We start from the raw sequence: 27,282 nt of genomic DNA, 5'->3' as shown, positions 1-27,282 counted from the left end.
CTGGGGAAACAATGGGAGCAGCCAGCCCTGAGAAAATTGGTTAATTATTCTCTTGAAGGGTTCCCAGAGACATGCATGCAACATAGCTTTTGTTTTTGAAAGAAAGAAGCTAATAACTCCCCTTTACCTGCAACAAGAGGGAAAACCTCAATTCTTTGTCCAGCTTAGCTGCTGTGCTGTGATTTTAAGTAAAGTGTCTACTATGAATAAGCAGAAAGTAAAGAAGATGTCTGTCACAAAGGTCGAAGACACGATGGCTCTGAAATGGGCAAGAGCAGTAAATCGTGCGGAGGAGAAGAGGTATGCCGAGAAGATCAAAGTCCTCCAAAAAGCGGCGTGTCTAAGCTCCTACGAAATGGACCGAGAAAAAGCCACACTTCTGAAGTTTCTGGAAAAAGTTCAGAGGACTACAGGGCACCTAAACAAAGACACTCCCTTATTAAATTCACACGGAGGAGCACAAAACGACCCGTCATCCAAATAACTCCAGACCTACTGGGTACTGCAGCTTCTGCTGAAATTATTTCTTTGGTGATTGGAGAAGTTTCAACCAGATTATTTGCTGTGTAGAAATGCTAGACTGTATTCCTTGAAGAATATGGTCTTAAAGAGATGGTGAATTCTGCCTTGGATGTCAGCACCAATTTAAGTAACTCAGTTTGAATAAACCATGGAACATCCTGGAAAAGGCGAAACATGAACTCTGCTTTAAAAGATTTGCCTGAAATTTGTAGTCTCTGCAGAACTGATGAATCATCTCAGATTCCTGAGCACATCACTAAAATCAGGGCTTTATTTCAACCAGAACTCACCGCAACTCCGTTCCAGCACTTCTTAGGTGGGCGCCATTACCATTATAAGAGAACAAGGGAGGCTTTCACGGTGAGTTCCAGCACCTCTTTTTTTTCTACAAAAATAACACCAACTAAAACCTTTTCAAAACAACACTTCAAGTGCTTGGGGGAGGGGAGAGAGAGAGAGATTTAAAAAGCAAAAGCAACAACAGCATTGTAAGTTTTTCTTTGCCTTTGAGAGTCACTTTGATCCCCCCAACAAGACTGCTGGTAGGATAAGCAAATAAGTTTCCTGTTTCCAGTCGCCAAAATTCAGCAGAAATATTATCAGAATTCCGGATTTCTGGAAGATGACCAGGAAGAATTGGACTATGTGGATTGCACCCATCAGGTGTTTCTTAATACAGAGCTTGCTACCTTCTCAGGCTGTAACCCTATGATCGCTTACTAAGGAGTAAGGCCCATGTAACTCAATGGGACTTACTTCTCAGGATGCTCATACCGTGAAGATATATCAAAGGAGTGTGACCGGGTCAGGAATTTAAAACAAAACTTGTAACTTATACTACTCTTTTCTGATTCAGCCCCTTCTCCTTGCTGTCAATATTCTTAACTATGGATGTTTGGTGTGGGTGGGTGTGGGTAAGGGAAGTTGTTGTTGTTTAGTCATTTAGTCGTGTCCCACTCTTTGTGACCCCATGGACCAGAGCACACCAGGCACTCCTGTCTTCCACTGCCTCCCGCTGTTTGGTCAGACTCATGTTGGTAGCTTCGAGAACACTGTCCAGCCATCTCGTCCTCTGTCGTCCCCTTCTCCTTGTGCCCTCCATCTTTCCCAACATCAGGGTCTTTTCCAGGGAGTCTTCTCTTCTCATGATGTGGCCAAAGTATTGGAGCAAGTAGCAAGGTATAAAAACGTTACATTTGACTACAAGCTAAATCAGCAAGACCAAATGTTTGTACCAGATTATCAAAAACTCTCAAAATTCAAAAGCAGTTTTGATAAGTTTTAGAAAACAAAAAACAGGTTTTTACTAGAACTGTATGTATTTTGCCAAGGCATACTAACCTGACAGAAATAGATGTTTACTGCCTTTTTGAAGGGGGTATTATGCTGAGGAAAAGGCAGAAACCTTGCCAAATTTCACCTAGATTTCAGGACAAGGGCAAATTACATTCAAATGCTAAATTATATATAAACCTGTATCCATATCACCTCACAGTATAGCCTTATTGCGTTTTCATGCTTTTTATCTGCAAAAAGGCAGTTTAAAGAATGATGATGATGAAGATGATGATGATAACTAAAACAGTTTGTTAGGATGTGCATGCCACATTTCACTTAGAGAGAGAAAATACTAAGGCAAAACAACTAAAAGTCACCAGCAGTTTAATTTTATTTATTCGGTTTAATTTCATTTTGACCCAAACTGGTATATCTGAACATATGTTTATCTGAGCCAGTTCCTTATGTGGATTCTTTTCATTTTCTTTTCATGACATGTTTCTGCCTTTGGTTCTTAGTTTCATTATTCCAGTTCTATATATAATCAGTTTCTTACATTTTCCTTTTCTAGTCTAATAGAGTTTCCCATCAGTAGAACATAACCTTTTAGTGCCAAACACTTTGAGTGTTACAAAAAGATATAGTTAAAACTGTAGCAATTATTAAGGAGGCATTGAAATACTGAGCCAAAACACAGAGGTCTTGCCAGTAGGAGACATGATACATCATGGAAGAGATAACTACCGGTAGATGGAAGCACAATATTCTCTCTACTGCTATCAAAACATCTTTTAAAATCTCATATCATAGTGCCGTGCCACCCACACCAATTAATATCAAAGGTAAGATGGGTAGGAACCAGAAAGAGATCATCCTTGGTTGCCCTCCCCACCCGCTGCCCACTCCATTTGTGGAATTCACTTCCCAAAGAGGCCTGTCTGGTGACTCCATCAATATCCTTGCAGTGTAGGCAAAGATGCATTTTTGCTGCCAGACTTTTAAATCTACAGTGGTACCTTGGTTTAAGAACAACCCTGTTTACAAACTATTAGGTATAAGAACTCTGCAAAACCGGAAGTAGTGTTCCAGCTAGCGAACCTTACCTCAGTCTACGAACAGAAGCCAAATGGTGGAAGGGCAATGGTGGCAGGAGGCCTCATTAGGGAAAGCGCACCTCAGTTTAAGAATGGTTTCGGTTTAAGAACGGACTTCCAGAACGGATTAAGTTCTCCATGGCTTTTTACTTCTGAGTAGACAGGTATAGGATTGTGCTGCTAATGCATTTGTTTTTGTAATATTTTATCTGTCAATTTCAACTTGTGCTTATAAACCATTCGAGCAGCTTTGCTGACATCACAGAAACACAATCAGTCTCCAGTGACCCTCACCCCAAGGAAACTAAACCCAAGAGATGTGCAAGACCTGTGAAATCTCTCATTACTCAAAGATTGCAGTGCATATATCAATATATTCATTCCCTCTGTATTGTGCATTAATATAATCGAAACAGCTTGGCTCGTGGAATAAAGCTCTTTTAAAACATTGAGACTTGACTCCAGACAAACCTGTTCAGGAACAAGAGAACATTTTACACTTATTTAAACTGTCAGAAGAGAGTCAGAATTGGACTACTGATGTACCATCTCCTTGATTCCACTTTGTATGTTAAAAAAAGATTTACTTCAAATGAGTATTTGACCAAGGATTCTCAATGCAAATCATCTTTAATAATATTGGAGACAAAAACAAATATAAATAGTAGAATTGGTGGATGCAAATATATGTCAGAGCAAATTATTGTTGTTATTATTATTATAATCATTTTTGAAGTAAACATGATTTTACAATTCCCATATTCAACACACATGCCAGTACGTGCAGAAGACTCTCTATCATGCCCGTTTAGGCCAGGCTTGATCAGTGCTTAAATACATGCCTAAAGCATTTCCCATAACGTGACAGGAAATCGCCGATATGAGAATGTTTCTGGCAAGTCTGCCACTCAGAAAACAAGAGCCTAACTAAGTGCCTGGCACTTTGCCACCAATTCTTCTAAACACTGAGGTTGCAATAGTTCTCCCACTTATGCACGCATAATTCCCACTGGCCTCAGAGATGCTGAATACAGGATAGGCATCTAAGGCCCCATCCACTACTTTAAAGCTGTACCAATCATGCCACTTGAAATGATCATGGCTTCCCTCAAACAATCCTGGAAAGTCTAGTCTGTTAAGGATTCTCATATTTGCTGGGAGATCCCCTATTCCTTTCAAAGATCTACAACTCTCAGAGTGGTTTAACCATCAATCCCTTTTCCCAGGGAACTCTGAGAGTATAACTGCGAGGGGAATAGGAATCCTCCTAACAACTCTCAACATCCTTTAAAAAAAAACTTCCCTTCTCAGGATTATTTGTGGGAAGCCAAGATTGTTTAAAGTGGTATTGTACTGCTTTAACTGTATAGCACAGATGTGGCTTTAGATTCGTAATTTAAGTCTACACACAGTTCTACTGAAGTCAAAGTTTCTTTTCTTATTAAATGATGGGGAATAGGTTGAAAAAGAAGTGGAAGAAATTTTCAGTACAGCACTTGTTCTCGCAAATAACTTTACCAGCATTTAGTCATCACTGCGCTCAAAGAATCACATTTGTATACAGCATGACTGATCCTTCATTTTCTAACGAAATGTATGTTAACATTTACCTTTGGATATAAAGCTTTTCATTTTCCATCATCACATTTTGCAACTGACTTAAATAAGAGCAGGATTGCACCCAATAGCTTGCATTATAGTCTTCTTTGTTTCTATTTCATATGTTAATATAGTTTGATAAATCAGTTAACAATGTAGATATATAAAGTTGTGGTTGTTGTTGTTGTTTTTTAAAAAAGAAATGGTAAACATTTTAACCAGCAGCCACAGATTTTCAACCCAAATGTATTATTGGCAAAGATTCTACTCCAGTCTCAATATTAAAACATCATGATGAATATCTGGTCTGCTGCTTTGCAGTGTTACTCATGTACAGAAACCCCAATTGACATGGTTTTAAATGAAAGGCAACTCTAGAACAGCTCACTTATGAGCAGGTGTGTTATTTAGCCCTTTCTCCTGCTGGTTTCCCCACTCCAAATCCACCCCCATAAACTGCCTGTCATTGCTCAGAGTACATTTCCCCACTTATGAGAATAAACACGCATATTGAACTGGGTGAAGGGGAACATGGTTGGGTGGTAGAAAGAAAAACAGCTACTGTGGGGTGGCGCGGGGGGGGGGGGAGAGAATCATGACCTCCACTCTCAAAAGCACTCTGCTTTTCATTTTTGGAAGGTGAGGGGAAAGCTGCTGGGGCTTCTTTTCATGATTCTGTGCAATTAGTAGTTTGCCAGTTAGGGAAATATAAAACAGCTACTCACTACACATCAACAACTAACTTATATCCCCCTACATGTGTCTGCATACTTATCCAGCACTATGTGGTCCTACTGTGGGCTAACTTCCCATCCAGCCAAAGTTCAGATCCTTAATAACTTGATGGCTAGGATCCCTTCTGGGAAGAGGAAACTGACTGTGTATTGGAGGCATACACTGACCCCCTATTCTGTGCAATGACCTGCATACTGCTGAACAAATCAAGGGTGTGTGTGAGAGAGAAGAGCACTCTGTATAACTCGATGCTGATCTCCTTCCCTGAGCAGAAATGGCAAAATCATGGAGGATAAGGCTAGTAGCCATGATGGCTATGTATTACCTCCGGTGTAAACTGAAAATGTGCCTGGTACAACCCGTACTTGCCAAGGGGCAATTGGAAGTGCCCTGTAAGGCTCCCCCATTGCTCCTTTGCGACCACACCTTTTCTTGTCCCGTATATGACAGCAGTTGTGGGGCAGGTGAGCAATAAACTTGAGGAAAACAGGTAGTGGGGGGAGGCTAATCTGGTCAACGGCTGCTGATGTAGAAGGTGCAGAAAAGGGCAAGCAAATAATTAAGGAGCTGGAACAACTCCCCTATGACGCAATTCAACATCTGGAGCCTTCTCAGTTGTGTGGGGGGGGCGGAGGTGAGAAAAGAGAGGCATGATCGGAGTGCATTAAATTATGTGAGGTGTAGAGGAAGTGGATAGAGAGATGTTTCTTTCCCTCTCTCATAATACCTTGGCTTATCCAAGTAATGTGAATGGGGTAGCTGAAGTATGAAATCTGCTCCCACAAGAGGTTAGACAAATTTATGGAACCTAAGGATCTCAGTGGGAACTACCTCTGATATTGGAGGCAGGATGCCTTGGAATACCAGTTTACAAATGGGGAAAGGGCTGTTGTACTTGTGCCTCCTTGCCGGCTTCTCGCAGGCATCTGGTTGGCCACTGCAAGAACAGGATACTGGACTAGACAGATCTTTCGTCTGACCCAGCAGGTCTCTTTTATGTGCCTAATGGCCTCATTTCTTCCCTATGCTCATTTTTAGCACTTGAAATAAATTAATCATAAATAACATTTTAGCTACATTGCCCTATGTAACACTATTTCCTATTATGGGTTATATTTGTGGTTTGTTCATACAAAGCTTTCTTCCATGTTGGTACAGAGCAGGAAGGAATCCACAAGCCTGGGCTTGACCAACTGCTGGAAATCTGACTCTTGAAGGCCATCAGGGCTGATAACAGCAAGTCGCCGCAAGGCTGCCTGAAAGAAAATGTGACAATATGGTTTTAGAATAAAAATCTGGCTTCATGCAATGCTAGAGGAACATCACTTGTTTAGAATGACTATTGAGCTGAGGTTCGGCAGAAATCCCCTTGACTGATTGACTGATTGACACTATCGTAGTGATGTTATTGATTCAATACAGTTACTTATTTGTATACTTGAAAAGCAGTTTGGACTCATATATTGTGTGTGTGTGTGTGTGTGTGTGGCCATATATCTCAAATAGCAAATCAACATTCTAGAATTGATTTACATGTTTGGGTGTACAGGTATCAGAATGGGCAGCGTTATTAAATGACAGCATTCCTGTCGACAAAAGTTTCATCATTTATGTTCCCATATTAGTTTGTGTGTGCCTAATTAAGCTGAAGCTTCCCAATGCTCCCATCCTAAGGATATTTGCAATCTGTAACATTTAGGTTGCGATGTCATGTACTTCTGTGGGAGTAATCCCCGTCAAACTCAGAATAGGCATGTATAGGACTGTGGTATTAAAAACACATACTTTCCCCCTCTTTCTTGTATGTAAAAGCCATGCTTCTGAGATTTCAGCACAGCTGTAATATGGGTGCTTGGAAAGAAAGCTAAGTCTCTGCTAAATTTCTTATTTAAACTAAACTAACTACACTAACCAGGAGTAGACTTTGGTAATATGGTGCCATGAGCAAGGACAAAATTTGTCCAACCCCGCCCCCTCATAATATTTCTTATTTTCTCAATAATTCCTTCAGTTGCTTTCTTAATGGAGCTTCTCAATGGGTTCTCCAGTGCACTATGTCATAGTTGCGGCAACTCACTTGCCCATATGACCGTGGCCTAACTTTGAGTAGGTGCCTGTATGAATATAGGTATCATCATCATCATCATCATCATCATCATTTTGTGCCTGCCTCGGTTCAGTGCCCTGTGTGGGGAGACTGTCCACACTGCCCAAATACGTCGCTGAACCAACCTTGCTAACAAATTGCTTTTGGTGGTGCATGGAACAACATTAGACTAAGTCCCATTCAGGCTTCTATTGAGTGAGGTTGTGCATACTGACCCTGTGTCCCTTGCTTTGATTTTGTGGCTTAATTTTGGTAGGGGAATCTGCTAGTTTCCACCGAATAAACTAAACTGAATCTATGCTTTAAAAGGACTGCTTAAAACCAAGCTCTCGGAAAGCATCCCTTTCTGCAGACCCTGAAATCCCTTTGCTGGCATTCATTTCTATGGGGTTTGTGCCAGTGAAGCACTTTGAGGGTCAGTCTTCATTTTGCTCTCAAGTCCTGCAAAGATTTATAGTGTGACCTCAGGCAAGCCACTTCATCTCCCTACTTAAAACTGTTCAGACTTAAAATTGACATAGGAATTGTCTCTGCCCAGTACTTAGCATACAGCTGCTTCCACCCTGATTGGTGTCTGTAAGCATTACCATTATTTCAAAGAGTAAATCACATGATTTCCAACCATTTGGGGACAGAAATATGAGTGCAAAACTCAGTTGCACAAAGAAATATTGTCCACTTATCAACATTAAAAAAAAAAACAATGTGCCTATTATAGAAATTATTTTTATTGTGTCATCAGATGGGGGGTCACAAAATTCTGAGCATTGCTTATGGCAACCTTATAATCTTTTTATTAAAAAATTCTTATAAGCTAACTGCCTCTGCAAGGAAAATAAAAAATGATTCCAGACTAACAAGCCTTAGTACATTGTAACATTGAAATCCCTTTTTCTGGTAACCTCCTGGATGCAAATTTGTACACAACACAGTGGTACAAGGAACAGAAGATACCTAGATCATAGTAAAGCTTGTATATGCTTGCTTACTGGCAAAACTGGCAAGAGTACCCCTATTAGTGTGTTGTGAGTTGCGGGGGGGGGGGGGGCAGGCTGCTTGCTGAGACCCTTCTAACCCCTGGGCCTAGCAAATGTTAAAATATAGAGTAGATGTTTGCCTGGGTGATGGGCCATTAAGGAGAACAATTCTTTTAAAAACAATTAAACAGTCCTTAAAAAAAATCATTAAACAGTTCCCATTGCCACTAACCTGCAAAAAGTGCATATTAATAGCATTTAAAATAAATAAATACATACATACATTGCCTAAACTTGGCAGGACGGATCCCTGCAGCAAATCAGTAAACAGACCCCAAAAGCACAAACCCCCAACACCATACAGTTGCCTGCATGGTTCTTTGTTCTTGGGTTTCACAAAGTTCTCATTTCAAGTCAATCAACAGCTACCACGGAGGGGTTCGCAGCATTAACACTCTAAGAGGGTCTTGCTTCTTCCATAGCCACAGCTGTTGGAGTGTTAATGTTTGCTCACTGTTTAAGCACATACTTTGCAAATTAAAATAATAATAATAAAGAGTTTTGTACACCACCCTTTCTCCGTAGATCTCAGCGCCGTTCACCATCACAGGATGGTTCACAAATCTGCAAAGCCAGATTTACTTTATCTCTTACAATGCTATGTGGGTTATCAACTGGGTTCAATGGGACTTACGGTACTCTTTAGTAGTAGCACCCTTTAAAGAAAACTAAATAACCAAACCAGATGATCCCTTAAGGGCACAGGACCTCTGAAGGTCTCCTGCCAAAAGAGGCTTCTCCACTTCAACAGAGGAAGCAACACGTGAAAAGGAAAGTGTGTTCGGGCCTGCCTCTTCCATATACACGAACTGAGGAAAATATATATTTAGAGTTCTATGTATATCAACTCACGGGGTGTGGATTTTGGCATGGAACAAGAGGATTTTGAAGCAATATTTATCTAGAAATTTATACTAACCAGCAACAAAAGGAAGCCTTAATATGCTGTTTAGATATGAGAGAGACTACGAAACACATCCTACTGTGCTGAATATATTTTCAGTGTATAGAAAGCCCATGGGAAAGCTAAAGGAAAATAATTAGATGCACTTACCAAACATGCAACAAGAACAGAATCACTGTTATTTCTTTTGGTAGGAGACCTGCAAAGTTCTATGAGGCGTGGAATACCTATATATTTTGAAAAGAACATTGAAAAGTGAGTAATTTCAAATCACCGCAATTCTCAACGTTGCATCAGTGTGATATACTTTCCAGATTTATCCGTTTCGGTGAAAATGATGACGAATTCAGTAAAAAGCGATGTTAGAAAATGAGAAAGGAACTTCCCTTGTGTGTATTATAAAGAGCTGAAATGTGATGTATCAGTTTGACAATGAACTGTAGAAGCATCACTCAGAAAGCACTCACAGTTCTGTTTTCACGACCAGTGAGTCTCTGTAATTTTGGGAATGTCCCCTTAGTTCTCTCTATCATTATTCTATTAGAAAAGGTATAGAATCACCCCACCCCCTGTCCTCCCCATTTTCCCACATCTGGAAGACCCTGCTGGTGTCATTGAATGACTGTAGACCAAGGATGGTAATTTCTGCCTGAGAGTCAAATGTGGCCTCCACCATCTCTATATGGCCCTCAGGACTCTCCATAAACCGCACCCCTCCATAAACCACACCATTATTGGCACCCAGCACCCTCCTCTGGTGGTGGTTTTTTTCCCCCCAGGCCAGAATGTGTCCTTGAACTGAGATATCTCTTGCTTTTCTGGATGGAAGATGGAGAATGGTATGGCCAAACCCACTTTCACAACACCCACCATTGTTTTGCAGCCCCCAGAAGGAAACACGGTCCTCAGGTTGAAAAAGATTTCCCACCTTTCCTGCCTCTAATTGTTTTCTGATAAATACTGTAAAAATAATCACCTGCGTTTTGGAGCACTAACTAAGTCCCATATAAGGTGCACTGTTTGGAAAGCAGAAAATGCTTTAAAAGTAAATGCTGTCATAGTAAGAGATTTAAAAATGAAGAAAAATTGATATATGCACCAGCTGTGATCATGGAAATCATTTAACAGTCGTACACATGTCAAGTCCCTGCTCAGGGCCAATTGAAGATGTGCCACTGTCTGCAGGATTAAGCTTTTTGAACAGTGTTGCAGCCTGTTTCGTTCATTTGGCTTAGCAGGCAAAAAAAACCTAATTCGGCAACAGTTGTGTGAATTGCCCTTCACACACCCAATTGTGCTTCTGCCTTCACAACCAGACTTATTTCCCTGCAAACTAAACATCCATTGAAGTACAGCGGTACCTTGGTTTGCATATGTCTTAATTTGCATACGTTTTGGATTACAAACACCTCAAACTCGGAAGCACGCGTCCCAGTTTGCAACCTTTTGGGGGGGGGGATTACAGCCCATTTTCTTTGGATTATGAACAAAAAAATTTTGGAGGCCCCACTGGCGAAAGCGCGCCTTGGGTTACAACCTGTTTTGATTTACAAACGCACCTCCAGAACGGATTATGGTTGTAAACCAAGGTACCACTGTAGTCAGGTAAACTGACCCCTCCAGTTGTAATCAATGAGCAACATAGGAGGGGTGATCTGTACAGTACTGTACTGCATACAGGTGGTGTAGACTGGTTCAGAAATGAGTCCATACAGAAGGATGGAAATCCTGTCTGGATGGGGGGGGGGGGAGAGAGAGAAGCCTAAACAGTAGCAAATGAACTGGCCCTCTGATGTAGCACAGCTGATAAGAGGGTTTACACAGAGCAGATAAGTGAGACCACTTTGACAATCAAAACAGCTGCTTCCTCACTTTGACGGATGCAGCATTTTGCATATTTTATACAGTGCCAGCATGTTAAGCATTAAAATTCTTACAACTAAGGTTTATGGCTGAATGTGCCACTTCGGGATCACGACTCAGCCGGGCGAGCGTAACCGCGGCTTTTTGCTGAACTCGTTCGCAAGCAGCTACTTCTGGTGAATTCCCAGATGACGATTTCTCAAACAGCATTTCCATTAAAACTTGAACACCTACAAAGGAGTGAAACACTGTTGATAAGCATCCCAGGCTATAGTAAGACTATTCAGGACAAAAAAAAAAAGTGAAATTCAAAAGGGATGCAGCATGGTTTGCATACCATTTCCTTGGATTATTTCTGAGGCACACTGGTCCAGGACAGACATGTTTGCTAATATCGTCACAACCTACATTAAAGAGAAACAACCACTTGAAATATTACATTTCACAACTCTTACCATCACCATGCATTTAAGACATGTCCTTCTAAGCTGCCAATTAAGTATCAGCACCTTCACTTTTCTGAGGTATCTTTTATTGCCACCTTTTCACAGTAGCTCAAGGAAAGCCAGATCATTATTTCCGCCTCCCAACAGTGCTCTGCATTAGCTGAATCTTCCATATCAAACCCCACAGACATTGTAGTAATCCAGCCTTAAAGAAACCAGTGCTTGAACTTTTGTGACCAAGCACTCCAGTTCAAGAAATGGTTGTAGCTGTTGTTGCAGTTGGGAAATGGTTGTCGCAGTTGGGAAAAGATGTTCCCAGCCACTGAGATAACCTGGGCCTCCAGTAACAGAACTGCGTTCAGAAGCACTTCCTGGCTGCAATTCTGCTCTTTCACAGGGAGTGCAACCCCATTCAGGGTAGGCAACTGACCAGCTTCTTGGACATGTGGACCACTCTGTCTTGCCAGGATTCAAGCTCAGCTTGTTCTTCCTCAGCCATCTCACCATTGTTTCTAGGCACTGGTCCAAGGCCTGCACAGCCTGTCCCAATTTAAGTATTATGGAGAAACAGAGCTGAGTGTTATCAGCATACTGATAGCACCTTATACTACATTGTTTTTATACTACATAATGTAGTATAAACACTGACAACTGGGAAACACTGGCCTGTGAGCGCTCCAATTGGCGAACAGCCTTTACTACATCAACTGATGCCTTGCATCACAGATACAGAGCTACAAACCCAACTTTGATCATCACCTCTCGACACTCCCACCGCAAAAGCCCAGCAAGAAAGGAATGTGGCACTTCTGTGTTTTATGCAGTGCACTGCTGCGCTGAAAAAATACCGTAATAATAATGCTAAACTAAGGAGGTGCTTTGCAAACTAGAAAGTGTGAGAATTGTACATAATGAAATGCACAGAAACACAAGAGCATTTGTTGGGGCTCAGGCGATGCTATTGTAGGGCAAATGCACATGTTTGGATAACATAGCTTGAGGCCCTACCCTGTGTATTCAAACAAACAAACCTCACTGATAGAGTCAAGCAAGCCAAGTTGCCATCAATTTGGCTCTCACTAGGTCATTATAGTAACAAAGGATATTTGTTTTGGGTTGTGTGTCACAAAGGTCTCCTGCTTCCTCCAGCAGTGCCACAGTGTCATCTCTCTGAATAAACAGGCCCACTTAGGATGCAAATGACTTGATGAAATGCCAATAGTGACAGGCAGAAAAAAATGGGAACTCAAGACACATCTATGTGTTGATTCAATGTTAATTATTAACAGTGTTTCAGGCATGTGTCCCTTCATTCTAAATGATATCCTGTTAATGAAAATTACTTGCTCCATGGAGAGTCTGCACCCCATGCAGCTTTCTAAGCAAAAGATGAAGAATTCAATTAAGGACAATTTGAATACATGCCAATTATTCCACTCCTTCAAGTTATTTGATTGAATCTTAGAAATGTGTGTGTGTGTGTTTGTATTTGTGTCCTTTGACTGATGAATTTATATCCGCTCAATGACTCAAGTTGCCCCTTATCCAATTATCCCAAACTATTTCCTTATATGTGCAAGACAAGCAGTAACCATCATGGTGCTGGGAGGTGCCACATTTTGTTTAAATTTTAAGAAGACCACCATAATGTACAGATTGGGCAAATTACCCCTACATACATGAGACTTATTCAGTACAAAACCTCATTTAATTAAAACCACAAACTTGAGACTTAGCATATTCAACCAAGCCAGTGGTCCGTAACCCCCAGAATCCTGTGTCCAAACACAACAGTCATGAGTTACCAGGTTGAGGCAATCCTAGACTTGCCTAATATTCATAAAGCCTGGGAATCAGTAACTTGCCACATAGGGTCCAACTTTACAGTCTAATGGTTCCTTAGAATTCCTTATCTGGTCGGAACATTTTCACTGCATTGTGCTTAACAACCATTAGTAGTTCTGCCAGTGACAGCAGACACAGTACATACAGTGAGAAACAGAGGCAGGCAGGGATAAGATAAGATAAAATAAGATAAGAGGCAATACAAACTGGCAGAAAAACAAATAGGCAAGTGCTTTGATTCATCTTCATGGAATGACTTGTAATAATTGCACAATAGTTGTGGGATAAACAGAAGTGCAAAAATTCCAGCAATCTGGTATCCTAGGACAACCATATTATAAAGTCCAGGGTGCGGGACAGTGAAAAGAACAAAATGTTCTTCCTTCCATGCTGCAGCATTTTTTAAAACAACAGCAGCATAGGAAGCTAGTTTATACTGAGCCTCAGACCATCTAGATCAGTATTGTCTACATTGAGTAGCAGCAGCTCTCCAAGGGTCCAGTGGGAATCTCTCCTGGCCCCACCAGAAAATGCTGGGGACTCAACTTGAGACATTCTACATGCAAGGCAGCTGCTCAACCACTACAGTACCTTTACTTGCACTGTGCACATTTAGCTCTCTTTCGTGTTATCTTGGTTAGCATTTTCAGAAAGGGGAGGAGATAGCTGAAGGGGTGGACCTTGGGAATATGCTGTCCTGCGCAGGGCCAATATTTGACGCCCTCCCCCAGACCTCACAGTGCCGGCTTAAACCAGGCTTTGGGAAGGAAGCAAGAGGCTCTGCGATCCTAAATGCACCTATGGGAGCAAGTCCCAATGAACTCAATGGGACTTACATTGAGTAGACATATTGCACTACAATACCATCTCGGAGAGTCTGGGGGGGGGAAGCTTAATTTTGTAGAGAAGAAAATTTGGCAATGACATATAATGGAATTTTCCCCCTCGCTATGCTCTCACCTTTTTAAGAATTAGTGCCCTCGTTTTCTGATGGTCAGCATCTCATACAGCAGAGCTGGGAGTCATTATGCTAATTAAATCTTTAATAGTCATAAGAAAACAGCTTTTCATAAGCTTTATTGCTATCACTAACAAGAATGGGAAAAATGAATCTTAAAACAAAAGTTCCTGTGTTCATTACACTAGGTGGCAAAGCACATAAATATGGAAGTGCTAAAATGAGTGGTTAATTATCATCTAGCTAAGCAAAATTGCTTCCCGCTATGTTTTATTTCACTTCAGTTAATTGCATAAAGTCCAGTTAAGGAAGACTTGCACATGTTTTGTCCAACCTTCCTATCACAGATACGAGGGTTTGGGGAGACTGAGAAAGCAGTTACTGATCCTAACATGTAAATTATAGAAAGACAAAAGGTTCCATCTGAGACAGGAAAAGCTTCTATGCACTATGTGGTCCTTGACTCCAGGTGGTGACCCAATTAAGTCAGCAAAATTAGTTCAGAGGCTTCCTTTATGCAATGTTGATATGCATCCTTCAAAAAACAAATAAATAGGAAAATATATCATAGATTATTAAAAAAAAACTTAATGCATCCTTTTTGCATCATCGTTTGACTTCAATTATCATGTTTGAATAAAATGCAGGATTCTGACAGGGTTTTAGATAGGTTGAGGCTTTTTTTAGCAGACTCTAAAGGGACGCGGGTGGCACTGTGGGTTAAACCACTGAGCCTAGGGCTTTCCGATCAGAAGGTCGGCGGTTCAAATCCCCGCGATGGGGTGAGCTCCCGTTGCTCGGTCCCAGCTCCTGCCAACCTAGCAGTTCGAAAGCAGGTCAAAGTGCAAGTAGATAAATAGGTATCGCTACAGGGGGAAGGTAAACGGCATTTCCGTGTGCTGCTCTGGTTCGCCAGAAGTGGCTTTATCATGCTGGCCACATGACCTGGAAGCTGTACGCTGGCTCCCTTGGCTAATAACGCGAGATGAACGCCGCAACCGCAGAGTTGGTCACAACTGGACCTAATGGTCAGGGGTCCCTTTACCTTTAAAGGGAGCACACTGGAAGCAAAGTAAAGCATTTACTTTACCTGAAAAATGTGTTGAAGATGAAAAACCCTTTTCCCAAGCTTTCTGATACCCTAATCCTATAATTCACTCTGAACAACTCCAAATGTCAGCATGCATGATTTATATTGATTGAACTGTGATTGTAAGTTATTTTTAATGTGCTAGTGTGCCGCTACCTTTTTGGTTTCCTTTATTTCATTACAGGAGGGGAGGGCATTTGTTACCGGGACTGCAGTATGCAGGAAAGCTTATTTCTTCCTTCCCCAGTTGCCATCCGGATGAAAATCCCATTCCCACACCTCCAAGGAACAGACAAAAAGTTCCCAGTGAGGTGTATATCCCCCATGCCAGTAAATTATTAAAGAAAAGTGTATGCTCTGCACATTAAGTGCAACATTTAGCTAGGTCTTCAGAGTGACACTTTTTCTATGCTGCTCCTGCACATCTGGACTAGGGCATTTGATACCATGGGTGTGGGATGGGACACTGGGGCAGACAAGTCACAACAGTTCCTAGAGTGTCCACTAACAGGAACTCACCTGGAGGGACACCTGACTCAGTTCCTGTTCCTCCAGATATGCAGATGAGATGGATTAGCTGGGACAAAATCCCCTAGCCAGCAGTCATTCTCTCTCTTAGCCATTTCTCCTTTGATGGGAACACATCTCCAGAGAATCTCCAGTTAGGATGGTTCTCCCTCTTGGCCTGCAGCCAAGAGAGAGACCAAATGGAGCCTCACTTTACTAAGTAGACTCCAGGTGTATATACTTGTAACTTTTCTACGTAAGCCTGCCTTTCTGAGATTATGCTGTTAACTCAGGATGAAACTGTAAGTAAACTCTATCTTATTTTATAAACACTGTGTTGTGTATTTCTTTTAAGAGGGACAAAGGGGACTTTGCCAGGAAGTATAATATTGTGCAGGTTTTAGCAAACCTGAACGCACATGCTTTGCTGCGCACAAAAGGGGAATGTCACTCTGCTGATATTGGAAGCTTGCTAACACAAGCTTGGATAGGATCTATCTAATAATACCGGTATATCCTAATCCACATCCCTAACATTCCCACAATGGGATCCTCAGAAGGATGGTTCCTCTGCATTGGTTTGTCCTGCATGTTTTGCAGCTGTCTCAAGGTTCTTTCAGAAGTTACTCTCCAGGCATTCCAAGAATGAATGGGAGGAGGAGGAGAGGAGCTACATGCTCTGGCCACGCCAGCCCTACTACCAGACTTTTGTGCACTGAGAAGAAAGTCTGGAGGGGAAATAAACACTTCACCTATCTACCAGGAATTCCAGTTGTGCAGGGTTCTGAATCCCATGGAGGGACCTACATGCATCTCATCAAATCTGTGTAGCCTCCACCTTCAGATCTTCCGCCCCCTATGCCAAGGTCTGTGAGTGGAAGCAACAGGGGAAGGGAAATTGGAACTGGGTCAGCATGTGGAGGGGGGCCTTACCCCACACCCATTCTTAGAGCACAAGAAGAATAACTTCTGCCATTTGTCTCCTGAAAACGCTTAAACTCTTGTAAACAAAACAGGGATGTATATAGCATAGATCAGGCATCCCCAAACTTCGGCCCTCCAGATGTTTTGGACTACAATTCCCATCTTCCCCGACCACTGGTCTTGTTAGCTAGGGATCATGGGAGTTGTAGGCGAAAACATCTGGAGGGCCGCAGTTTGGGGATGCCTGGCATAGATCAACACTTTTATCCAAAATAGGGAAATAAATTATTATGGATTCACAGACAAAAGTCATTAGATAGCTCCACCCTAACTGAGTTGCTAGAGTTCATGAAAGCCCAGCTCCAAAACTCTGCCCTGCTCTTATTTTTATACCCATTACTGGCAATTCTGCCACTTGTTTAATTTCCTAAGTATTTTGAGAAATTTAATTATTGCAATCCATCATATTCAGCTTTGTTAACAGAGACAAAACGATTACCTCACCTCTTGCTATATAAGCAATGCTTCCAAAGTTGTTTTCTAAATGTGTGCTCCGTCACTTCGTAAATGACTGTGCCACACATGCCAGGATGTATTGTGCAAAAGGCTCCAGAGAAACAAAGATGCCTTCAGCCAATAGATATGCTGTGATGTTATAGGCAGAAAAGAAAGAAAAGAAAAAAGAATCTGCTTCTGGTCCCCATTCAAGCTGCTGGTGTGTTGTCCCAGAAAGCCATAAATTGATTGAGCCCTAAATAAATATCAGGTTTGGAACCCACTTTGTAAAGGGGGCCGCTTTGGTTTGGAGCCATGGAACAGCACTGCGTTGCCTCACTTCATTTTCTGACGCTTTGGATGTCTCCCCATTAACTATAATGGAAAACTCAACAAACAGCTATAACTTCTTTTTTTAGTTTTGGCAAGCACCAAGTGCCTATAACTTTCCCAATTCCCCACCACCACCACCACCGCCAAAACTGGATGACGTCTGGGGTGGCAGGAGATGAAGCTTGCCAATTTTCAGATAGATAGGTGCAGCAGGGTGGTTTATGCAAGGACAGCCTTTTAAAGTTTACTTCTTCTTTTTTAAGGAACACCTTCCCTTTCACACCAGTTGCTTGGAATGACAAAAGGTCCTGCCTGTGGGGCTACCCATGGGCATCTGATGGACCAATGGGAGAACAGGATGCTGGACTAGATGGGCTTTGATCTGACGCAACTGGTCTCTTCCTATGTTCTCCCACCCTTTGCTTTTCTGGACAATCTGTTGTGTATTTTTTGGGGGGGGGAGCAGTGCTTGGTGCACACTTTAGCTTGATGCTGGTAAAGCCCCCAGAGAACCAGCACCCCTCTCTTTGGGCAGAAAGGGTGTTTCACTACTATTTGCTCTTTGTTTCAGAGAGAAACTTGGCTCAGACCTGAGACTTTCTTTCAAAGCCATTGTGCTTTGAGCTATCAGCGGCAGTAGGCAACAGCAGCAGTCTTCCACCGGTATAGGTGTCATCCTCCTATTCCACTCTCTGCTCTGAACTGAGGTGCCCAAAGGCACCCAATTCTGACCCTCATTGCTTTCTGGTGGAACGGGTAGAGAATGTGTCCTGCAACCCTTGGCCTACAAGGTAGTTGTCTACCAGCTCCATCTGGTACGCAGGCTGAAACCCTACCTGCCTGTGGACTGTCTTGCCAGAGTGGTGCATGTTCTAGTTATCTCCCGCATGGACTACTGCAATGCGCTCTACGTGGGGCTACCTTTGAAGGTGACTCAGAAACTGAAATTAATCCAGAATGCGGCAGCTAGACTGGTGACTGGGAGTGGCCACCGAGACCATATAACACCGGTCCTGAAAGAACTTCATTGGCTCCCAGTACGTTTCCGAGCACAATTCAAAGTGTTGGTGCTGACCTTTAAAGCCCTAAACGGCCTCAGTCCTGTATACCTGAAAGAGCGTCTCCATCCCCATCGTTCTGCCCAGACACTGAGGTCCAGCGCTGATGGTTCCTTCGCTGCAGGAAGTGAGGTTACAGGGAACCAGGCAGAGGGCCTTCTCGGTAGTGGCGCCTGCCCTGTGGAACGCCCTCCCAGGAGATGTCAAGGCAATAAGCAACTATTTTACTTTTAAAAGACAACTGAAGGCGGCCCTGTTTAGGGAAGTTTTTAATGTTTGATGCTGTATTGTTTTTAATATTCGGTTGGAAGCCGCCCAGAGGGGCTGGGGAAACCCAGCCAGATGGGCAGGGTATAAATAATAAATTGTTGTTGTTGTTGTTGTTGTTGTTGTTGTTAAGGCACAGGCTGTGAAGCACTAGATTGACCAACCTAGTCCACCCACCACCTGGATGCCTCCTGAAGTGAACAACTTGCATGTGTCAGAGAAAATTATCTTACAAAAGCCAGCAATGATGCCACAAAAAAGAAAGAAAACACAAATTGCAGTACATTTTCTATTAGGAAAATTGCTTTATTTAAATTTATCATCTTTGTAGAAGCCATCATTGCTGTGTTTGAGGAAATACTGGATAACATTTGATCTCAATTAAATTATCTCTCTTCCATTTTTGGCAAGATGACTCACTGGATAAAAACGTCATTTCTATCCATTTGCTCTTTTAATCATTCTAACTTACAATATATTTGGAGCCTGGCATGGCTAATCCATCCATTTTACTGAATGGAGCGATTTGGTCTTTCAAAAAGAACGCTTATTCATATATATATATATATATATATATATATATATATATATATATATATTCACATTCAATAGCAAATAGGGGTCATATAGGTGACATATTTCCTACACCATACTGGAGGACTTTACAGAGAACCCATATAGGTGATCAAATTATTCCAGGACAAGTTCTCGTCCCAAGCTAGCAGGGTTCTTTGAAGGCCAACCAGGCAAGATTTCTCCCATGCAATTAGCAATTGCATGAATAGCTTTAAAAAAAGCAAATAGCAGCTGCAAGACAGGAGCAGTCAAGTCAAATGCTCTAACCCTTTGGCACCTGTTGAGGTTCCACCTTGGATAGGGTGCTGCCCCCTCAACTATTTTAATTGAAAGAAAAGCTCCCATTTGCACCAATGGAAGCAAACGGCAGGTGAGGGGGACAATGATCAGGCCTGCAGCAAAGGACATAGGGTTAAGCCCCTTCTTTTCCTCCCACCAGCATCCCAGTTTGGATTGGGGGCTCTGTGCCTGCTGTGTATTTTTACAAGCCATTCACATACCGGTAGTTGCTACCACATATGTAGTACAATGAGTATTTGCAGCTACCCAGGACCTGACCCCCCAAATTACCTCCTTTTTTGCAAACCACGTCAGCATTGCATAAGAACAAAAGGAGAGCCTGCTGGATCAGGCCAATTGCCCATGTGAAACCTGCAAGCAGGCCCTGATCACCAGAGAATTCTCCCCTCCTGCATTTCTCAGTAACTATTCAGAATCATTACTACCTCCGACCGTCGAGTCGGATCATAGCTATTATGGCTAGTAGCCACTGATAGGCTTATTCTCCACCAATTTCTATAATCCTCTTTTAAAGACATCTAAGTTGGTGGCCATCACTGTCATGAACCACTTGTTAATAACAAAATATCTCTAGATTTCTGTGGCCCTCGAGAAATTCCTAGACTCCAGCTCCCATCTGCCCCAGCCAGCATGGAAACCACCGGGCAGCAGAGTACTCTAATGCTCAGGTCCTACTTATGGGTTTCCCATGGGCATCTGATTGACCACTATGAGAACAGAATGGGCCTGATCCAGCAGACCCTTCTTATACTATGTTCTTATGGCCATTGGTTGGGCATGAAGGCAGTTTCAGGCCAGAACAATCTGAAGGGCCACAGGTTCTCTATCCCTGACCTAAAGGATAGTTTGCACTGTGGTAGTGTAATATTTCACATACAGTGTCATGGAGCTTTATACCAGCAGGGCAGACCACTGTTCAAAAGAAACATGGTTTTACTTTTTCTTAGCTATACAGCCATATACTGTAGAGTAATTTCTCTCATTCCATTTACAGTGCTTCGTTTAAAAAGAAAGAAAGAAGTGGGGCCTTTAAGGAAGAGAATAGTTCAGAGCTGCTGGCTTGATGATTGCCAGCAGAGATTGTAAACTGCTGGCTTCTTGAGCCAGAGTGCAGTGATAGTTGTTAATTAAGCTTCCATAGCATTGACGTCAATGACAGTCATTCATTAAGCTTCAGTGGGGTTTTGAATCAGATTTGTTCAGACTTTTACTCATTTGAGCTACTCTTTAAGCCCAGATCTATATGCTCTAACACAGGTGGATGAGTTGCCAGAACCATTTGCATCAAAACTTTTAAATGATTATAAAGACTTGCAGATAACGAATAACAGGTCAGGAAGAGAGAATTGTATACATCCTAAATATACAAGTTGGAATGGAAGCTTATCCACTCCCAAGCTATCACAGTTTTGCTCCCAAGCTATGCACAGTAGCAAACCCATGTCCCCACTTTTTAAAGAAAGCTGTTTCAATGAGTATTTTTACATGATGTCTGAAATCTTTGCAGAGTTACAGCTGATTGTCACATGTTCTCTAAACCTGCCATGTGGGATGTTATTACACAGAAGTGGGATTTGGTGACGTCCATCAAGGAGTTGCAATACAGTAGACACATCACTTAGCCATGGCCCTGAAAACATTGCTCAGGAAGAAAATGTGAGCCTCGGATTGAAAAAGGTTTCCCCACCCCTGTTCTATAGCGATATATAAATGTGTATTCACTTACCTGATCTCGGGAATAGGGACTATCCACTCTCTGTTTGTCACCACAAGCTGATATGAGAATATTCATTGCATCCAGCTGAAGCAACATCTCACATGCTATTGTATCAAAAAAAGTAATGTTGGCAAGTGCAGCTGAAGCCAGCAGGAAAACCTCTCCAGAGGTGGCCTCTTGGCACAGTTCTGGATATATACAAAACAATGTGATGAAAATATTAAATTAGAACCACTGGATTATCCAAACAAACTTCTACTAATATTTATTAAAGTAGCTAGGAGGGTCAGGTCTGGATTTTGTTTTAGCTTTGCTTTGCATTCCCCTAACCTTTTAGTTTCCACCTCGGTAACCTGATTTACCCTCCAGTGAAACTCAAAGCATGCATATGTGTACAGCTAATCACTTCTCTCAGTTTACTTTGTGTGTTTGAAATTGAAACTGGCTACTCAGCTTTCATGCAACACTGGTAAGGATGAAATCAAGAGAAAGTTAAATCAAAATGCACTTAAATCAGGAGTACCCTAAGTGGTGTTTTCTAGATGTTGCCAGACTAGTGGACTACAACTCCCATCATCCCTGACTGTTGGCCATGCTGGCTGGGCTGATGGAAGTTGTAATTCAATACCATCTAGAGCAGAGTTTCCCAAACTTGGGTCTCCCTCTGTTGTTGGACTACAACTCCCAATATCCCTAGCTAGAAGAACCAGTGGTCAGGGATGATGGGAATTGTAGTCCAAAAACATCTGGAGACCCAAGTTTGGAAACCCTGACCTAGAAGGTACCACATTCACTACCCCTACTTTCAGCAGCAGAGCTTCCCACCACTGGGGGCGGAGAGCAGGCGCGCTGCCCCCAGTGACATGGTGTGCATTCTGGGGGCAGGGCGGGCAAGTGTTTGGGGGGCAGGGCGCGCCGTGCACAGTGACGTGGTGTGCGTTTTGGGGCAGGGCGTGTCATACGCAGTGACGTGGCGCACGCAGGGGCGGGGCGTGCGTTTGGGGGGCAGGGCAGGCAGCGGCGATGGCGCCCCTGGAATCGCATTGCTCGGGGCGCACCGCCCCGACCGCCCCTATCTTCCTATGCCCCTGCCTGCTTTAAATGCTTGTCTATGCCTGTAAATTGCACTGGTTTATGTGCAACTTACCTTTACCTGTGGATTGCATCCTTACACTCCAGTCCAATGAGGGTTTCTTTCATGGCTACAGAGTTGCCCTTCAACAATTTACATTTTCTTTTTCAATAGAGAGGGCTGATCTATGTCCACAAAATGTGCAAGCTGATGGAGTCCCCCAATTAAAACAAATGGAAAAAGCCTGAATACTCAGAGAGCTCCATGCTTGTTATCAGAACATGCACCAAACTCTCAAGACATGATTAAGTCTCTTAAGCGCCACAGTCTACTTGTCTACTTTCTCTTCCCCCTACCCATCCCTACCCTAAAATTATCATGATTACTTATATGGAATTTGATTAAAATAAATCACACGCTTGTCCAGCGTTGAAAGCTTTTTGCTCTAAAAAATCTGCCCTGCAGATTTCCTTTTGTTTAACACAACACTTCTCACCAAAAGATTACAACATCACCCCAGAAATCATCCACTACCGTGTTTCTCATATTTTAAGACGTAGCCATAAAATAAGACGTAGCAGGATTTTCAAGCATTTGAGAAAAATAAGCCATACCCCCAAAATAAGCCATAGTGGTGGGCGCCGTTCTGGAGGGCGCCAAGGAAGAGGCGAGGCTGCCCGCACCTATCCGGTCACCTCCGAGCCTCCGGGAGCCAGCAGCGGCAATGCCAGCTGCGGCAGGAGGAGGAGGCGGCTTGCCGGGTCGGCACCCAGCAGCACCATGCGGAGCGCCCCGAGCCTCCAGGACACAGCAGAAGGAGGAGGAGGCTTGTCGGGTCGGCACCCAGAAGCACATGCAGAGCGCCCCAACCCTCCAGGAACCAACGCTCCTGCTGGCTTGGGGCTTGGAGCGTGCAGCGCTGATGGGCGCCGACCCGGCAGGCTGCCTCCGGAGCCCCGACCCGGCGGCAGGACGTGGCAAGAGCCGCAGTGCACGCCGCTCCGAGTGCCAACCCAGCGGGACCCAGCAGCGTGCCCTGCTGTAGCACCGACAAAGTTCCGGGCGCCGAGCCGCGACAGGAAGAGGAGGTAATTTTTTTAAAAAAGTAAGACACCCCCAAAAATAAGCCATAGGCTTATTTTCTTGAGTAAAATAAATATAAGACGGTGTCTTAAATTATGAGAAACATGGTATTTAGCAAACACGTTGCATTATCATTTTCTGAATTGCTTATTAATATTTATTCTAGAAGCATTTCTATTTGTATTGCCAGGAAGATAAATCATGAGCTAAAGTCTCTGTGAGCAGACTTCATTAGTGGCCCTGGGTTACTACACTTAGCAGCCTGCATTGGATGTTGTTCAAGATGATGTTATAATACTAAATAAAATGTGATTGTATGGGCAGATGGGTAAAACTAATTGGTCTGTAAGAGTGTAATTCTGCAATTTATCTTGCTATCGCTGCAGCCATGCATTTGGGATCTAATCCTTTCCCCCACCCTCACTCAAAGTTCTCTTAAAAATGCTGCAGACACAGCTATTGTTATCATAACCTTCTAAGTGCCTTTTAATTCCTGTTACACATTTATTTAACTCACCCAGCAATTGGATTTCACCACAGTTTAAAGATTAAATATATGAGAAAAGTAATTTAATTGTTCAAGCTATAAATATGATAGAGAAATTGGTGATTGATTGGTGGAAATGTTTATCCACCCCACCTCCAGATAAGTTGCAGCCTTTTCTGTCTATCTTGCCTCATCTGTCTAAATCAGGTGTTTCTTGGGTGGGAACAGGGCCGGATGTAGGTTTGATGAGGCCCTAAGCCAGGCATCCCCAAACTGCGGCCCTCCAGATATTTTGGCCTACAACTCCCATGATCCCTAGCTAATGGGACCAGTGGTCGGAGAAGATGGGAATTGTAGTCCTAAACATCTGGAGGGCCGCAGTTTGGGGATGCCTGCCCTAAGCTGATTGTTAACAAACATGGATATATATGCTCAGTGTTTGTTTGTTTTTCTGGGTGGATGCAGGGGTACATTTTGTGAATCTTTGTACTTTTGTCCATTTACTGTATTTATTTTTCCTGATTTGAACTATAAAATGGAGGTTTTCTTGAGTCAAAATGAGAGTGCCCCTAAACATTTTTTTTTTAAAAAACGACTGTATATACTATAATGTTATTGTTTTAGTTAAATAAATTGTTTAAATTGTATTAAGGAAATTATTCTTTTTCTCCTTCCAATACAGTACAGCAGAAAAGTTGTCCAAATATAAACAGTTAACTTATTAAACCTCACAATAATTTCATAATTACCTGTCTATGCATATCTAATAGTATAACCAAATCAGTAACTTTTGATGTAACTGTAAAAACTACTCTGAAACTTTCTTATTCCAAATATGAAACCTTCATTTGGTTGAAAATATTAAAATTATACCAGCAAGAATGATGCTTTCTGTTAAAAAAAATGATTTCCCAGCACTCTTAACAATCTACAGTTCTCAGGATTCCTTGGGTGGGGGGGGGGGTCTGCTTTAAATGTATGGTGCATACACAACCATACAAATCTAAGAGTGCCCTGTATACACCTAGGAGCATGTCTCATTGGACCTGGTGAGACTTGCTTCTGAGTAGAGGTACAGAGGATTGTGCTGTTAATACAGGGCTGGCCCACTCATGAGGCAGACTGAAGCAGCCGCCTCAGGTGGCAGAATCCCATGGAGCAGCATTCTCTTAGGTGCCCCACCCATCCTTACACCGCTGCAAAATCTCGCCTTGAGATCTCACTGAAAACCATCTCCAGGGACAGCAGACAGGTAGGGGCAGCACCTTCCCATTTTGCCTCTGTTAAGAGCTTAAATTACAAACAGATAAGCCTGCCCTGGCTGGCAGAATAAGCCAGTACTTTCATTCTTTAAAACTGCAGAAGCAGCACGCTAGGAAGCAATAGTTGAGTCAAATCCAAAGGTCTCTATTTTTTCTGGCAGCCTGGACTTGAGGGAGCATTGCTAGCTAGCTCCTACTGAAGACTGGAAAAACTCAAGTAGTCCACATTCCTTAGCCAAAAGCCAAGATTATAGGAATTTGAAACGGATACAATACCAAGCCCTAATTCAAGATACAGTAGCAGGAAGGTGAAACAAAGGGCAATGTGCACCACGGCATCTTCATGGAGGAAAACAGAAAAAGAGCGCTGATGCGTGGTATAACAAAAGATAAAACTGCCACATTTATATGCCTTTCCCACAATTTAACCCTTAACTGCCCAACCCTCCACAAGAATTAAATTCTTATAATCAGTTTCAAAATCAACATCCCTTAAGTTTGCAGCTTTCTTTTCCAAAAAATATTACATTTGATCTCTGACACTCGATTTAGGATTGAAATTACCGAGGCAAATTGTAAAATTGCAAATTGGGTCTATGGAAGCAGGTTCCCTAGTTGCTCATAACCAGCTTGTACAGAATAATGTGAAGCAGTCAGGTATACATACTAAGAAGGGCTGTGACAATCTCTTCCATGTTCTCCAGGAAACTGCTGAGATGATGGGTGATGGTGAGTTGAGGAGATGTAATCTGAGCTATTACTGCTGCTGCCTCTGCATGCGTAGCTTGGGAATGAGTATTGTCCGTAAGGATGTCAGCTAAGCATAATATTCCATCAACCTAGGAAGAGGGAAAGGTAACAAAGCTACTCACAGTATGTTTTAACAACAAAAATAAGTGCCACATTTCTTTGGGGAAAGCCTCCTTCCTTCCTGAAAGCATATGAGCATATGGTGAGATCAGGAATGCCCTTCAAGTCCTATTCAGACATTCAACGCACATGAGGATTGCAGAGATGAGGGTCACACTATGCATGTTGGCAGGCCGCCCCTCTTCCAAACATGCTTGAGAAGGGGCCTGAATGGAATTGGACAGTGGGTGGGTATATAAGTACCATAAGCACAGCCCCACTCTCCTGCTTCAGGTGCTGAACACCTGAATAGGCCTTCAGTTATACGTTTAACTAAAATGGATGAGCTCTTCAAAAGGTTGCTTCACAGTAACTTGAAAATACCTGGGATAATTTATCCTTTTTTGGGGGGGGGGACGATCTCAGATAATTTCTGAGGCCTCTGAAAATATGTACTTATGGTGTCCATCTCCCACATTCTTGGACTTTGCCCCTCTAAAAATCTCACCCCACCCTCGGGGCCATTAGAAAACTCCCATGGTGTGGGAGGGACCTATTCCCCACCCATCCTTAGCAAGCCATGTGCCCCCCTCCCCTTACCCTCAGGGATCCTGCAGGGCTTTCTTTCTGAAGCAAGGTAACAGAGCTGCTTCATGTATTTGAATGGAACCCTGCAGGGATGAAATCCAATAGCCAGCGAGTGGGAACCTGCTTAGTCTTTTGCACCTGAGATTTCACCTCTGCAGTCACCACCCTACCCAAATGCAAACTAATGCCACTCCGTTAAATTTCCCTTGGAATGTGGGGGAGCCATTGATTCAGGTGGTATCAATTCAGATTCTAATCTAATCTAACAGCGGAGAAGAATTTGGGA

At 42.6% G+C, this 27,282-nt stretch overlaps 1 protein-coding gene and 1 long non-coding RNA gene across 2 annotated transcripts in view; one reads left to right on the top strand and one right to left on the bottom strand.

Moving 5' to 3' along the window:
• Nucleotides 1-26,326, top strand: LOC132592320 (uncharacterized). The gene is made up of 3 exons (XR_009557766.1): nucleotides 1-882; nucleotides 9,471-9,531; nucleotides 26,264-26,326. It is a non-coding gene; the product is annotated as an uncharacterized LOC132592320 (long non-coding RNA).
• INSC (INSC spindle orientation adaptor protein) overlaps nucleotides 2,307-27,282 on the bottom strand; it is a 125,475-nt gene continuing 100,499 nt past the window's right edge. Inside the window, exons 8-13 of the mRNA XM_035119885.2 lie at nucleotides 26,227-26,398; nucleotides 21,665-21,843; nucleotides 11,477-11,543; nucleotides 11,214-11,369; nucleotides 9,427-9,503; nucleotides 2,307-6,484 (exon numbers count right to left, since the gene is read on the bottom strand). Of these exons, the coding sequence (XP_034975776.2) occupies nucleotides 6,356-6,484; nucleotides 9,427-9,503; nucleotides 11,214-11,369; nucleotides 11,477-11,543; nucleotides 21,665-21,843; nucleotides 26,227-26,398 (780 nt within the window). The 3' untranslated portion in view covers nucleotides 2,307-6,355. The remainder of the gene's footprint in view (nucleotides 6,485-9,426; nucleotides 9,504-11,213; nucleotides 11,370-11,476; nucleotides 11,544-21,664; nucleotides 21,844-26,226; nucleotides 26,399-27,282) is intronic.

The sequence above is a fragment of the Zootoca vivipara genome, chromosome 1 (assembly GCF_963506605.1).
Source record: "Zootoca vivipara chromosome 1, rZooViv1.1, whole genome shotgun sequence".
NCBI classification, from domain to species: Eukaryota; Metazoa; Chordata; class Lepidosauria; order Squamata; family Lacertidae; genus Zootoca; species Zootoca vivipara.
The sequence above is the reverse complement of the archived record's forward strand: the minus strand, read 5'-3'. Positions and strand labels throughout refer to the sequence as shown.